This window comes from Choloepus didactylus, chromosome 1 (genome assembly GCF_015220235.1).
Source record: "Choloepus didactylus isolate mChoDid1 chromosome 1, mChoDid1.pri, whole genome shotgun sequence".
Classification (NCBI taxonomy): Eukaryota; Metazoa; Chordata; class Mammalia; order Pilosa; family Megalonychidae; genus Choloepus; species Choloepus didactylus.
In genome coordinates this window covers 191,277,833-191,293,852 of record NC_051307.1, presented here as the reverse complement: position 1 = coordinate 191,293,852, position 16,020 = coordinate 191,277,833, and the positions used below count along the sequence as shown (strand labels likewise).

General features: G+C 38.2%; 1 protein-coding gene across 1 annotated transcript in view; it reads left to right on the top strand.

The window, feature by feature from the left end:
- SCN11A (sodium voltage-gated channel alpha subunit 11) overlaps positions 1-14,367 on the top strand; it is a 129,792-nt gene extending 115,425 nt beyond the window's left edge. The window contains exons 24-26 of the mRNA XM_037828765.1: positions 4,787-4,887; positions 9,690-9,960; positions 13,072-14,367. Coding sequence (XP_037684693.1) covers positions 4,787-4,887; positions 9,690-9,960; positions 13,072-14,102 — 1,403 coding nt within the window. The 3' untranslated portion in view covers positions 14,103-14,367. The remainder of the gene's footprint in view (positions 1-4,786; positions 4,888-9,689; positions 9,961-13,071) is intronic.
- Positions 14,368-16,020: the final 1,653 nt, after the last annotated feature.

The following is a 16,020-nucleotide window of genomic DNA, read 5'->3' as shown; positions in this document are numbered from 1 at the left end:
TTTAGTCTACTGTCTAGTATCTTTCCTTTAGTCTAAAAAACTCCTTTTAGCATTGCTTGTAGGAATGGTCTAGTTGTGAGGAACTTCTTCAGCTTTTGTTTATCTAAAATGTCTTAATCTCTCATTTTTGCAAAACAGTCCTGTTGGGTATAAAATTTTAGGTTGGCAATTGTTTTCTTTCAGCACTTTAAATATTTCATTCCCTGCCCTCTTGCCTCCTTGGTTCTGATGAGAAATCTGCACCTAATCTTATTGGGATTCCCTTGTACATAACCCTCTCTTTTCTCTTGCAGCTGCAGAAATCTCCCCATGTCCTTGGCATTGGACACTTTGATTACTGTGTGTCTGGGTGTGGTTCTCTGTGTGTTTATGCCGTTTGAGCTTTGTCTGGCTTCCTGAATGTGCATATTCATGTCTTTCATTAAATTTGGGAGATTTTCTACCATTATTCTTTGAATATTCCTTCTGCCCCTTTCTCTCTTTCTTCTCTTTCTGGGACTCCCATAATGCATATATTGGTTTGCTTGATGGTGTTCCATACATCTCTTATGCTCTGTTTGCTTTTTTAATTTCTTTTTTCTTTCTGCTCCTCAGCCTGAATCATTTCCATTTTCTTGTTTTCAAGTTTACTGATTCTTTCTTCACCAGCTCCAAGCTATTGTTAAAAGCCACTAGGGAATTTTTTACTTCAATTATTGTGGCCTTCAACTCCTGTATTTCTGTTTGGTTCAGTCTTTGTTTTCCTGATATCCTTTAGTTCTTTCTCCATGTGTTCTTTTATCTCCTTGAGCATATTGATATCATGTTTTTAAAGTCTTTGTCCTGTATATCCAAAGTCTCTTCCTCTTCCTGATGGTTTCTGAATTTTTATCTTGTTCCTTTGGATGGGCTTTCATTTCCTGCTTCTTTGTTTGTCTTGTAATCTTTTGTTGCGTACTGTAAATTTTAGTATTTTAAAGTGTTAACTCTGGATTTAGTCCCTGACCTGTCTGTCCCTGGCTTGTCTACAGCTAGTGATATAACAGAAATTTCCTTCAATGCCAGGATCTAACCAAAACTAAGAAAACAAAGCAAAATGCACTTCTCACAGTCTTTGCAAATTGCCTCTACTTTGGCTGGTGGTTACCTTCACAGCTTAGCTCTCCTATCAGGAAGATCATTGTGTGTTGAATGAGAAGTGCAGGGTCCTCTCTATTCTATCTGAGTTTGCATGGAGCTGCAGAGCCTGCTTCTTTTTCTGGGTTTGTGCTTGCTGGTGCCTTAGAAATTTCCCCAGGTATAGTTTACAAGGGTTGGAAAACTCCCTCTACTCCCTTTGAAATAGATTTTCATCCCCTCCTGGGTGCTCTGTTGTTATGACTTAATGCAGGTAGTCCTTTGCCCCAGCCCACTTCAACTTCAGTTTCTTGAACTACTTTAGTTGTCTGCAGACTGCTTCTCTGGGAGTGGAAGCCTGAGACAGGTTTCCTGTTAACCCTTTCTGGCTACCATGGAATAGATTGGTGCTGACGTACAAGCACCCCAGTATGGGCATAGGGATTACTCTGCTCCCATTGGGACCCCCAGGGACCACCAATGGGATTGAAGGCTGGCTTCCTAATGTAGTGGGGAGGAGTTGGAACGGGCACTGGTAAGGGCACCATGAGCTTCTCCTACCATTTTTCAGGCTACTTTTTCTTGATCCGGCACTTGCTCAGTTACTGTAACCATTTAAACTGTTTTCTGGAGTTTTGAGGTAGATGGCTTTGCCTGTTTTTCTTAATTGTTCAAAGATTCTGTGGGAGGATGGCACCCTGGAGTGTCTTATGCCACCAGCTTGGTTGACCAGACTTCATGAGATTATCTTTGACTCCAAGGCTGAATTGCACTCCATGTTATGGATAAACTGTGATTTATCCCAATCATTCCCTCTGTTTTTGGACATTTAGGTCATTTCTAAATTTTCTGCTCTTTTAGAACCTAAAATACCCATTACGCATTCTTGAAACTCTCTGTTTATCTCTAATTATTTACTCAGGATAAGTTCTTAGAATTAGAATATTTAAGGCTGTTAAGATGCTTTGTCAAATTACCTTGCAGATATGCTGTGGTGATTACCCTCCTTCTGCAGGGTATGAAAATGCCTATTTACTGTGTTCTTATTATTCTGAGTGCTATAATCTTTATCTTTTCTAGTCTGATGGTTTTATTTTCATTTATTTGATCATTAGTGAGGTTACACACGTTTTCACCAGTTGATGGCCTTAAGGGTTTCTTCCTTAAGAATTATCTGTTTATAGTCTCTATTTTTTAAATTGGGATTGCCATCTTTTTCTTATGTGTTTTTATATCATAAGTCCAATTTGTGACTTGCCTGTTACATTTTTGTAGTAAATTTTTGACTTACAGACATTTAGAATTTTTATGGAGTCAAACTCCCAATCTTGTCCTTTTTGGCTTCTTTTCTGGCATTTAGAACCTAAAGACATTTCTCAATTCCAATATAATGTAACTAAATATTCACCTTTCACCTTTAATTTTCCTAATTGTTTGATGGCCCTTTTTATTTTCTTGTTAACCTCTTATAACCCTTCCACAATGTGCCTTGACACCAACTAGCCCTCTTTGTGTCAGCTGTGAGAGCCATTCACTGTTGTTACACATCTATATTGCTGCAGCTCCTTGGGAGTGTGCTGTGTAAGGTCACCTCTGTAAATGCAGCTTGATTGCAATCAATACTTGCAATTTGGGTGTCAGCCATGCAAGTTTAGATTTAGGCTTATATTTGAAATCCCTGTTTTGATCAGTCCATAGCATCTTTTGTTTTGTTTTGTTTTACTTTTTATTATTGAAAATTTCAAACATGCACAAGAGTACAATATAATGAACCTAAAATACCCATCACCCAACACATTTACTGACTTAAGAACATCCTTGTGCCATCTATGCCCTTAACCCAAACCTGCCACTGGATTTCTTTTAATTAAGCAAATCATAGACATTGCATCATTTCATCCATAAGTATTTCAAAGCATATATCTTTTTTAAACATACTCACAATTCCATTATCATATCTAAACTAGTTAACACTTCTTTAATATCATCAGTCAGTGCTCAAATTTCCCCATGTCTTTAATTTTTAAAACTTATTTATGTTTTTACTCATTCTTTCATTTATTTCTATTAAAGTGTTTTTGTTTTGTTTTGTTTTCCCAAATCAGATTCAAATGAGGCCTACCTATTTGATAGCTTCCTTGTTCTCTGGAATTTGATAAGATGTTCCCGGTTTAGGTCAGATTTGGAATCAGCCATTTCTCTAAGGAGTGGTCTCTGTCTCAGGAAATGGTGTTCATGAGATTATCTTTGAATCCAAGGCTGAATTGCACTCCATGTTATGGATAAACTGTAATTTATCCTAATCATTCCCTCTGTTTTGGACATTTAGGTCATTTCTGAATTTCCTGCTCTTTTAGAACCTAAAAGAACCTAAAAAAAGCAATCTGGAATGTTTATTGTTTGTTGATTCTAGGTCTTTTCAGTGCACAGAGCTACTTTGAATTCAGGACTATAAGTGGAATTATACATACTGATAATTCAAACTCAGGACTACAAAGTTTTCACTTAAACTTGTTTCTAGTACATCTGTATTTCCTCTTTCCACTCTGAGGAACCTGGTTTTCAAGGGCCCAGGAGGTGATTTCCACAATTACTCATTTTCTTTACCACACACACAGTACACACACAGCAGTCTCAGAATAACAGTCTTAATACTGTCATGATGAATATGATTACTGAAAACACTTGTCTCTTTTGTTCATCCTGAAACAAGCTGGTTCACTTCTAGGTTAACTTCTAGGGCAGTATATTTTTGTTCCATAATGGAGGTGTAAATATAAACTCCAAACCCATATCCAGGCAGGCCTGGAGTCACAAATCATCAGGGAAAACTTGGTTTTTACCCGTAGGCAAGATTGAGACATACCCATTTCCTAGCTGACATCCATTGCCAACAGACAGTCCTGTTTTCTTCTTCACCCTTTCATTGAGTAGGCAGTCTTGGAGAGCCCCAGATTCTTGCAGGAACCTCTGCTCCATCCCTCCCTTCACATAAGCCCATTGCCTTTTTTATCCTGACCCCACTGTGGTTATTAAAAGGCAAGATTCTAGTTTACAGAGATTAGCAAAAACCCTAAGCTAATTTTCAGGCCCTGGAGATTTTCCTTACTTTGTGCAAGTTCAGCTATACATTTAAAAGGAATTCTGTTATATTTTGTCCCAACATTTCCAGATATTTTGATCCCCAAATTTCCAGAAATGAAAATCCTAATTCATTTTTCCATTCTTTCTTGCCCAGTAGTGAAAACATTTAACACTCCCTCCCTCTCTCTCTTTTTTTTTTTTCCTAAGAATGGCTCTGGACAGATTTTGTGAAATTTTATTGATAGTGTTATATGTATTCATTATTTAATAGAATTTAAATTGACATTTTATAGGACTTTTTTGGTCTAAACTTTTATTATTAATTTATATTTTTGTGCATTGTGGTTTGATTTATGTACCTAACATATGTTTACCTTTGGTAAACTTGGAGGTTTGCAAAGAAATTTGTAATCTTTACTTTATAAAAATTTTATAAAAAATGAAATATAACAGATAAAAATAACCTTATTTCTCCTTATTCCTTAATTAAAATTTTGAGAATTGTTGATAGAAATGTAACGTAACTTTTAAAACTATTAAAACTTTCAGAACTGATTTCCAAAAAACTTTTAAAAATAATTAGCTCTCATTTTCTCCATATACTTAGGTGGCCAAGACATTTTTATGACAGATGAACAGAAGAAATACTATAATGCAATGAAAAAATTAGGATCCAAAAAACCTCAAAAACCCATTCCAAGGCCTCTGGTGAGAGCAACTGAATAATTCATAGTGTTTAAATAAATGTAAATGATTATGAGGAATTTAGATTTCTGCATTGCAATTCTCATCTATTTTTTAAATTCACAGCTATTATCTAAGAACTCAACAAAAACCCAGATATCCTGGTATGCCCCAAATCCTTAAGAAAATTAGTCATTCAAATTCAACAGGGAGATCCCAGCAAACAACATAGTTTGCTTTTTAATGAACACACGTTAAGTGCTTGGTGTATACCTACTGTAATATGAGTTTAGCAGTTTGTTTTAACTTCATGTTGCCAAAGCTTAAAATATATTTGTAATATCTTTTACCAGCTTTTTCTGGTGTGAGGTTGAGTTCACATGCAAATAAATTTTCTATATCAGAGGTCAGCAAACTTTTTCTGTTAAGGGTCAGATAGAAAATATTTCAAGCTTGGCAGGCCTTAAGGGCTGTGTCACAACTACTCAACTCTGCTGCTGTGATGCAAAAGCAGCCAAAGACAACACATAAGCCAATGGGCATGACTGTGTTCCAACACAACTTTAGTTAAGGACACTGAAATTTGGATTTCATATAATTTTCATATTTCACAAGATATTATTCTTCTTTTGATTCTTTTCCCCAACCATTTAAAAATATAAAAACCATTCTTAGCTCACAGGCTGTACAAAAACAGGCAGTGGGCCATATTCGGTCTGTAAACCGTAGTTTGCTGACCCCCGCTTTCTGTGAATCCTGCTTTGCCAAGTAATAAGGAGTAAGATAGAAGTGGCATCCAGTGCTGCTCTGTGCTTGCAGTCTAATTGAAGAGCTAGATTGCACTGAATTATAAAGTAATACAGCAAGCACAGTTAGTAGCCCCAGTAACATAGTTTGAAATCAGAGTTTCAAGGCAGGGAGGGCAAATGGGGGCTGAAACATTGGGAAAATCAGCATGGAAGAAGGGCTTGAAATCTGAAGCATGTAGAGGATTTGGAACTTTTCATATTTCCCAATCAGACACATTTAATTAAGTACTGTATTCCTATCATTCAGATTAGAGCCTGGCATATTGTGTGTTTTCAGTAAATATTTATGGAATGGAAGAATATGTTATAGGGTGCTGATAAGAGTCTGTTCCATTAGGATTAAATATTTGTGCTGTACTAAAAATATCTGTGAATGTCAGGGCAGAGTGTTTAGAATTTATTCTTTATACAGGGGAGGATTTTTGACTGGGGGGTTAAAGATAAGATTATAGTTGGGGAAGTTTAATCTGTCAACTGTATGTGGGGCTTCAATTTACCTCAGTCAGTATCTGGCTTTTAAGTACCAATCTCATTTTCCAGTACTAATTTCACTTTCAAGTTCTTATTTGAATTTAAGCTAAGGAAAAAGTCAAGGGAATTTTTACTTATGTGCTCGTGCTATACAATGATGTACTTAATATCATTTAGTCCTAGGTTTGGAATTGAAAAAAGATTCACGAGACACAGTATGGTCCCCCATATTTACCAGTAACTCCATAAAGGATATGAGGCAAGCAGTGAAACACACAACCAAACAGAAGCTGCAACATCAAAAAGAGCTTTGGGGACTTTTCATTGCATAGGGCATGCTCAGCTGCAAGAAATAGCTTGAAGTGGGCATGTTCTACTTTTCCTTAGGGAAGCTGTCACCTACATTCCTTACCTAATCTGTTTTAGCACATTTGTCATGTGGCTCTTTCAGGAGCAGGTGCCAAGTTGCCACCACAACTCACTCATCAAGTCTTCACACTGAAGGGTTCCAGTAACTAAGTACAATCTCACTAGTTCAACACTGTACATTTATCTTAACTTTCCATATCCAGAGGGAAGTGTTACATAAGATAAATCCAGCATTATATCCCCAGGTTTCTCTGAGTCTGGACTAAAACTTCAAATCAACTGTCAACTCTTTACCAATAACATTTCCTCCCCAGACATTTATTTTTTAAACTTTGTATTTTGAGATAATTTCAAACTTACCGGACAGTGGCAGAAATAATACATCCTCCAACATACCCCACCCAGACTTCCCAACCCACTAACTTTTAACATTTTGTCACATTTGCCTTATCATTCTACCTATCACCTATCTATCTATCTATCTATCAACCATCCACCCACATACCCACCCATCCATTCATCTATTCCCAAGAGATTTTTTAAAATTCAGTTTTATTGAGGTATATTCACATACCCTACAATCATCCAAAGTGTACAATCTGTTGTTCACAGTACCATCATATAGTTGTGCACTCATCACCAAAATCAATTTTTGAACGTTTTCTTTACTCCAAAAAATAAAAATAAGAATAAAAATAAAAGTGAAGAACACCCAAAACATCCCACTCCTCCATCCCCCTATTATTCATTTAATTTTTGTTCCCATTGTTTCTACTCATCTGTCCATACACTGGATAGAGGGAGTATGAGTCACAAGGTTTTCACAATCACACAGTCATACCATGTAAGCTACATAGTTATACAATTGTCTTCATGAGTCAAGGCTACTGGATTGCAGTTCGACAGATTCAGGTGTATCCTTCTAGCTATTCCAATATACTAAAAACTAAAAAGGGATATCTATATAACTCATAAGAATAACTTCCAGAATGACCTCTTGACTCCATTTGAAATCTCTCAGCCACTGAAAGTTTATTTTGTTTCATTTTTCTTCCCCCTTTTGGTCAAGAAGACTTTCTCAATCACACGATGCCGGGTCCAGGCTCATCCCTGGGAGTCATGGCCCATGTTGCCAGGGAGATTTACATCCCTGGGAGTCATGTCCCACATCATGAGGAAGTCCCCAGATATTTTTTTAAATCTCTAAAATATAAATATTATCTTTTGACCTTTGAAACAAATGAATGGTAATTGCATTGAGGGAAAATTCCAACTGTTTTAATCTGAGCAATATTGCTTTTCATTTCCAGCAAAAGAGCAAAGCATTCAGAATAATTTCAATTCTTCCTAAAGTATCCCCACAGGTTGGCTTCATTGCTTGGTATAAAAATCAAACTGAGATGTAGGAGTCACTTTTATATTCTGAAGTAACACTGAATGACATTAGAATGCTTTTTGATCATCTACCACATTAGGTAATTTTTGCTCTTAGTCTCCTCTATTTGTCCAAATATTAGAGCTGAACTGTAAGGCCAGTACTTATTCTCCCTCAACTTTATTTTTGCCCCCTCATTCTACTTCCCTGGAGATAATCCTTTAAAGTATCTTTCTCCAGGTCATTTCTGACTTCCCAGGTGTATTCCCACGTAACAAATGCACTTGACTTTCAAATTTCTTCTCCAAGCTCTTGATAAAAGTTTTAAGGCTCCAAGCACATGGTTTGAAAGGCTCTAACTTAAATGTAATGTGTCTCCAATACTGAGAGACCCCTCCTCTCTTTCTTCTCATCACCCTTGCTCTCTCTGAGTTACATCATTCTCTCTCCTGGCTTCAGTTCCCATCTGTATTGATGCTGTTGAACACATCTGTAGTCCAGCTTCTGCACCTGAGCTTCATGCCCTGTGGTCCTTTGGGTGTCCCCCTGGCACCTCAAATTCACCATGCTCAGAACAGATCTCATCATTTTCCTCTAAAATGCCTCATCCTCTGTGTTCTCTGGCTGGCTGTACGGCTCCACCAGCAAGAAATGAGTGATTCAGCCTTAACTCTCCCAAATCCCCCAACATTCAAACACTCTCTGACTCAACGTACTTCTAGCTCCATATTAGCTCTTAAAGCCAATGCTTATGTCTTTTCCACTGCTACCACAATAAACCACCATTCTCTTTTTCCTGGGGGTCTAAAGATATATTTTTAGGGGTCCATGGGATGAGTTCTCTAATTAGGATCATGAATGCATACTTTGATTAGATGACAATATAAACTAATCTAATATATACATATATTTGGAAAGAACCAATATATAGTAAAAAACTGCCACAACAAAGTCTGAGTTGGTCTTAAGAACTGTTTTAGTAGTGCTTCACAGCAGTTAGACTAAAGAAAGTAGTGGAGAGAGTCATTTCACTGCTTGTGGTAGATTTGGCAAACAAACTTGGGTTAGAACTGTGCCAGAGCAATCAGCACATACACACTCTGTGAGCAGTATGGCCATAAATGTTATGTATGTTCAAACAAATCTAAGTTCACCATCAGTAATTATATGACGTAATCAGTTTTCTGTTCCATTTTTAGTAATCATTGGATCAGAAACCCATTTTTCTACCCTTATTTCAAGTGAACAAGAGTTAGAAAATTCAAGAATTGGTTGAATACAGAGGTTTGGTTAGGTATAAGGTCTGATTATTCTGAACTGACTGATGGAGACTTGGAGATATTAATTCCATTTTGTCCAACATACTTCTGTGAGTAGTTATTCTCTGCATTAATATTATTGAAGTAAAAATACAGAAACATGAAATATAGAAATCCAGATTCATCTTTTTATTATTGAATCTAATTTGAGCTATTTTATTTCAGCAAACGACATCATCCAACACATCAAAATTATGTTATTAAGAATTTTTAAATGTGTATTTTAAGTTTATGTATATAAATGGATTTAAAGCTATAAGCCTAAGCATCTTATAACCAATTATCTAATTAAGTTTAAATGAGGGTATATATAAGGCAACACTGGGGATTTCTTTTCCTTTAAAAAGTGTCGGCACATTTTTCAAGAAACTGCTTTACTTGTAAGAGAGAACAAATAATTCTGTTGTATTCATGGCCTTTTTTTTATGTATGCAATTTCATTATTACAACTCAAAATGACCTATGATTTCTTTTCTTTCTCAGAACAAATGCCAAGGTCTCGTGTTTGACCTTGTCACAAACCAGGTCTTTGACATGGTCATCATAGTTTTCATTGTCCTAAACATGGTTTGCATGATGGTTGAATCAGACGGACAATCCAAGGCCACGAAAGTCATCCTGGAGCACCTCAACCTGACCTTTGTGGTCATCTTTGCAGTAGAATGTCTCATCAAAATCTTTGCTTTGAGGCAATACTACTTCACCAATGGCTGGAATTTATTTGATTGTGTGGTCGTGGTTCTTTCCATTGTTAGTAAGTAAAATTAGCAGCAGAGGGGCTTTAAACTGAGAGCCAGAAGTAAACTTGTAAATCTTTCTGTCATTTGGAAGTATGTCCAAACAATCCACAAAGCAACAAATTAGCCTGAATGTGGTTTCTGAAAAAAAAATAGACAGGTATACTAATGCCATTCTCCACTAGGAATTTGCCAGGAGAGAGTGCTTATTGTCCAATCCCTGGACTGTCTACTCAATTGAAATCGAGAGTTAAATAATTATATGGATAATTTATTCAGTGGAGGTAGACAAAATTAAGATGACTTGAAAGTTTTTCTGGGGGCACCTGTTTTATCCAGGTAACTAAGTCAAGGTTCCACCTTGCCTATGCAACTATAAGCACTGATATGCATTATATAAACTTTTTAGGATTTGTCATTTAGTTCCTCCTGATTTCCCTTTGTTCAAAGTACAAGTGGATTCCAGACCACAATTATTGTCACCCCTGTGCCATTGCTCTATCTTTCCTCACTTCCTACACAGGTCCCCATGACCCATTCTACAGTGAGTTTCCAAGGGTGTGTCATAAGGATAGTACATTCTCTTTGCCTTGTATCTCATGTTAACTTAAACCACATGGTGAATTGTGCTTACCACTACTGCTTTGTACTGTTCATCAACCAACCTCACTTTATATTCAGTATATTTTTCTTAACCATAGGTGAGGGTAACCATAAGGTTTATGAAAGGAGAACGGGGAAGAAAGAGGTTATTGCCAGGAATCTTTTTATAACCACACACCGAAACACACACACACATGTCAACTTTTAGCATTAAAATTTTCATTGCTAAACCATAAGAGTTTATTCTGGGTTTTTGAAGCCTAGTTTTAACTAAACTATTAATTTAGCTTTTTAAATTGTATAAATCTGCCCAGGATTCTTTTCCATAGTTTAAAAAGCAGTGAAGACCAATGAAAACTGATTTAACAGGTAGAAGCTTTTGTGTGATCTCAGAAAGAAAAGAGGCATCATCGGATAAGTTGCATCAAAATATTTTGGTTCCTATTGCTATGCAACACAAATGTTTCAGAGACCAAGAAAATGATGCAGTTCATAGTCTGTTCTTTTGACTTATAAGCCATGAAGTATGTAGATAAAGTCTAGTAATAGATCCTTCAACATACTTATGGTTAAATAGACCCTTAAATCTTTATTAGTCAATTCCAGTGGCAAGTCCTATTGAAATTGACAGCAGCAATAAAAGTTATGAAATGATGGTAACATGAGTCTGGGGTAGCCCCACTTGAGAGTTTAAAGAGCCCTTCCTCCAGTATCCATGGAGCAGCTCATTCATTCCACTATTTTTTTTTTTTTTCAGTCCTTCAGGCAGTGCTAGGCATTGTGAAGTTTGTTAAAATATCTATGACTTCTGTCCTTTGAACAGCTGCCAGGCCATTGTAGTTGTACATGCTGTGTAGCATTTTGCTCCCCTAGATGAGAAAATTCACAAATTGAGCCAAATCCTGCTCACCATTGTGGGCAGCTTTTTATATGCCTGTGCAGTGCCACCCACCACTTAGCTGCTATGCTTTCCCAAGCTCTGTCCCAAACCCTTAGAGAAATACAAAATGAATATGAGTTCAAGTGAATCTCTCTCTAGAAGTTCACAGTCCAGTTGAGGTATTAAGAATTAATCACCTTAAAGAATCAGAAAAAGATAGGGAAATCAATTGAACACCAAAATTACATGGTACACCGAAGAAGTAAGTTCAGAGAAAGGACAGATTACTGTGGGCTGGATTAGTGAAAGAAACATTCATGTAGAAGGTGGGCCTTAAAGGATGGACCTCTGCCAGCTATTGCTGAATTGTCACTTAATAAATTCCACATCTTACCAGGGTTAGCTGCCCAATGAGTGCATGAATTACACATCTTTGGCATAATTGGTCAGTCAGTGAATCGTATCATCAACCAGTTCTCCATAGTCTTCAGGTGATGGTTTTGGTTGTGTGTTTTGGTTGCCTGTACCAGAATGACTCCTAATGACATTTAGAGGACCCCCAGGGCCAGAGCAAGGTCATGCCTATGCAAGGCAAGTATGTTCCAGCCATTCTGTAATATTTGGGCCAAAATGTGAATTAAGTCATTGTATCACTTCCCTACAGGGCAGACAATGAGAGAACAGGGTGACCTTGTAGCCCAAATATTCAGTTGTGTGCAGAAACCTCTGCTTGAGATGCCATTTCTGGGATATCCACAATAGCAGAGAAATTGATCTCTTAAGCCTCTGAGTTTGAACCTTAGGAATCCTTTGAGCTTATGTACAAATATGAGTGATCTGTGGACAGTTTTAGACCACAGACAAGCATCCCAACACCATTACCACATTGTGGCTCTTTTGGCAGGTAAGCCATCCTTGCCTGTGCCAGGGCTGATTCAAATCCCCCTTACAAATAAGAAGCTGATCATTTTCAAAGATCTTTGGAGTCAGGGGTTCCAAAATCTCCACAGGCAGCACCGGCACAAGCCAATACTCAGTAGTAGAAATTTCACCTTGCTCTGTAATATGAACAACTGAAACTATAGATCATCTGGTTTCCATTATATATATTAATCAAATATGGAAAACCATTATATTTGTTACCCCATGAGAGACTTTAGATACCCAAAATGGATAATGTACCTCAAGTGCATAAGAAAACTCACAAAATAGCCTTTCATAAACCACTAAGCCATCCTTCTGGATTCTCTTTCCTTTCCTTAGTTGTTGTTCTTCAATATTTTTGGACATTCTTTGAGCCCCTCCCAGCTCTTACATGACTTTCCACATTCTGAAATCAGGTATGTTTCTGAGAAAGGCCCAAGCCCAGATCAAACAATGTGACTTCATTTAGAAGTGATTTTTTTTCATTTAACCGTGATTACTTTCACAACCTAAAGTTGTATGGCCCTTGGAAATTATTTATCTGTTAAGGCACAGATAGATGTTTTCCCTGATAATATTAAAGGAAATTCTTAAATTTGGACATAAATTACAAGTATTGATAGAAAGTTGGCTTCCCCAGGACTCGGAGGTTGGAGAGACAGCCTGGGTCTGAATCCAGTGTGCTGACTGGAAATTCACTGACTCTTCTCCTTCCCCTAAGGTGCAATAATTTCTGCTTTGGAACACCAGGAACAGATTCCTTTCCCTCCAACGCTCTTCAGAATTGTCCGCTTGGCTCGCATAGGCCGTATCCTGAGACTTGTTCGAGCGGCACGGGGAATTAGGACACTCCTTTTTGCTCTGATGATGTCCCTTCCCTCTCTATTCAACATCGGTCTTCTGCTCTTTCTGGTTATGTTCATCTATGCCATTTTTGGTATGAACTGTTTTTCCAAAGTGGCGCCTGAGGCTGGAATTGATGACATATTCAACTTCCAAAACTTTGTCAACAGCATGCTCTGTCTCTTCCAGATAACCACGTCAGCAGGCTGGGATGCCCTCCTCAGCCCCATGTTGCAACCAAAAGACTCAGGTAACCCCAACTTTGAGAGCCATTATCTCCGTGTCATAGCCATAACGTACTTTGTCAGTTACATCATTATCTCCTTCCTCATTGTCGTCAACATGTATATTGCTGTGATTTTAGAAAACTTCAATACAGCCACTGAAGAAAGTGAGGACCCTTTGGGTGAAGATGATTTTGAAATATTCTATGAAGTTTGGGAAAAGTTTGATCCAGAAGCAACACAGTTTATCGAATATTCTGCCCTTTCTGACTTTGCCGATGCTCTGCCTGAGCCTTTACGTGTTGCGAAGCCAAATAAATTTCAATTTCTAGTAATGGACTTGCCCATGGTGAGTGGGGATCGCCTCCACTGCATGGATATTCTCTTTGCTTTCACCACTAGGGTACTTGGTGACTCCAAGGGCCTGGATGGCATGAAGGCAATGATGGAGGAGAAATTCATGGAAGCCAACCCTTTCAAGAAGTTATATGAACCCATAGTCACTACTACCAAAAGGAAGGAAGAGGAAAAATGTGCTGCTGTTATTCAAAAGGCCTTTCGAAGGTACATGATGAAGATGCCCAAGGATGCCTTGGAAAACAGGTCTCATTCGCCACTCCAGACACTCTGCAATGGAGACCTGTCCAGCTCTGGGTTGACCAAAGACAAGGTCCACTATGACTGAGTCCTTCACCTCCACCCCTGCCCCACAGCCTCATAGCTTTTCTCATAGCCTTTCAGCTCCAGGGCCCCACGGCTCAGCATATGAACACACAGTGGACTCACTGAACTAGCCACTCCATTTGTTTTTTCTGGCTAAAATAAAGAAGTATTATTTCCATGTTCATTTTAAATGAATCTTACAGTGATATAAGATATGTCTGCCTGATAACCACTGGTACTATTTTAATGAAGAAGATACTATAAAGGGCTATGGAGGACAAGCAAATGTTGGGGTTGAAATGCATTTCAAATTATGTCTAAATAAAAGAATAAAAAGAAACAAAAAGCACATTAAAAGTTTTAAATTGTGTTTTTCCATATGTTTCTAGGTACACTATCCAATATCTTTGTGTGATGTTTTCCCCCAGGCAAGTAGGTGGTTTATCACACATAGATCTTTTGCATGTTAAGTGAAAATTCCAAACTTGTCAATAAGTGAATAGCTTATTGCAGATATTTTTTTACCAAAGTTAAATATTTGGGGTTTATTTCACAGCTAAAAGCATGAACTTGTAGTTTCAGTTACCATGCTATCTTTTACCAGCTAAATTCTCTGTTATAAAAATTTGGAAAAAAAATAAATGAGACTTTCAGTTTGCATTTCTTTCAGATAGCATATTAATAATTCCCTATTGTTGTTCAGTGGTTGTGTAAGTAGTGGTTTAACTGTCGTGCTTTGCTTGAGATTAAAGCTGGAGTCAGTGGTATGGGATAAGTGTTTAATAACTGGCTCGCCAAGGAAAAAAAGCCCTGATTTATAGCATTTACTGATTTCCATAGTGTAACTACTCCCATCATAGTGGATGTCACTGATCAAGGAGTTGAGAAGAAATACAATCAGTTCTCGTCAGCCGGCCTGAGCTGGCTCCACTACCCCACTGTCTGGAACCAATAAGAAAGTCCCACTTGACTCTGGTCAAAATATATGGTGTCTTAGTTTGCCACATATGACAAATACCACACACTGGTAGGCTTAAACAACAGGAATTTATTGTTGCACAGTATGGGAGGCTAGAAGTCCAGGTACCAGCAGGCCATGCTTTCTCTGAAGTCTGCAGCGTTCAGGTGGGGGCTTGCTGGCAATCTCTGCCTCCGTCACATGTTCATCAGTCTCCCTCCGCCTTCTCCTGTGACTTCTACTCCTTCTGCTAAGTCATCTGTGTCTCTGACTAGATTTCCTCTCCTTATAAGGTCTGCATTCCTCTTGGATTAAGGCCCATCCTAATTCAGTTTGGCCACATTTGAGCAGGATCTTCGAAGAGCTTATTACAAATGAGTCCACATCCACAAGACTGGGGGTTAGACTTGAACATGCCTTTATGGAGGACATGACCCATCTACCACATTGCGGGTGGGCACCTTGGAAGGAGAGAGAAACCTGTTAGTAACAGGGCCATAGGACAGGGGTGGGGTGGGGTGGAGGGAGTGCGTAATAATCTGGCCATTTGGTGACTCAGTTATGGCTGAGTGTCTGCATGAAATGGGGCCCAGAAAACAACCCAGGCCTATCATAGGGCTTGGCCCCAGGTCTAGCCCAAGACTTCCTTAAAAATTGGAGATAACCAGAAGCAAAACAAGGCATTAGGCTGCCAGTCCCCAACCTACACTGAGATAATTTAGTTGGAAAGAATAGGGGCTTTCAACCCCATAGAAATAGCCCTGGAATCCTCTACCTCAGACAAGGTTGGAAGAGCTGACCTGTCATTTAGCAGCATAAAGTCTGAGGTCTGAACCTCTGACCTGCCCCCACTCTCCAGGGCAAGGAAGGACAGCATGGGATCCCACAGCTGAAGAGGTGGCTATTTTCAGTGGGTACAAGATCTAACCATGATTTAATGTATTCATGTACAGGTCCTGAGTTTTGTAGGCAGTTGATTCTC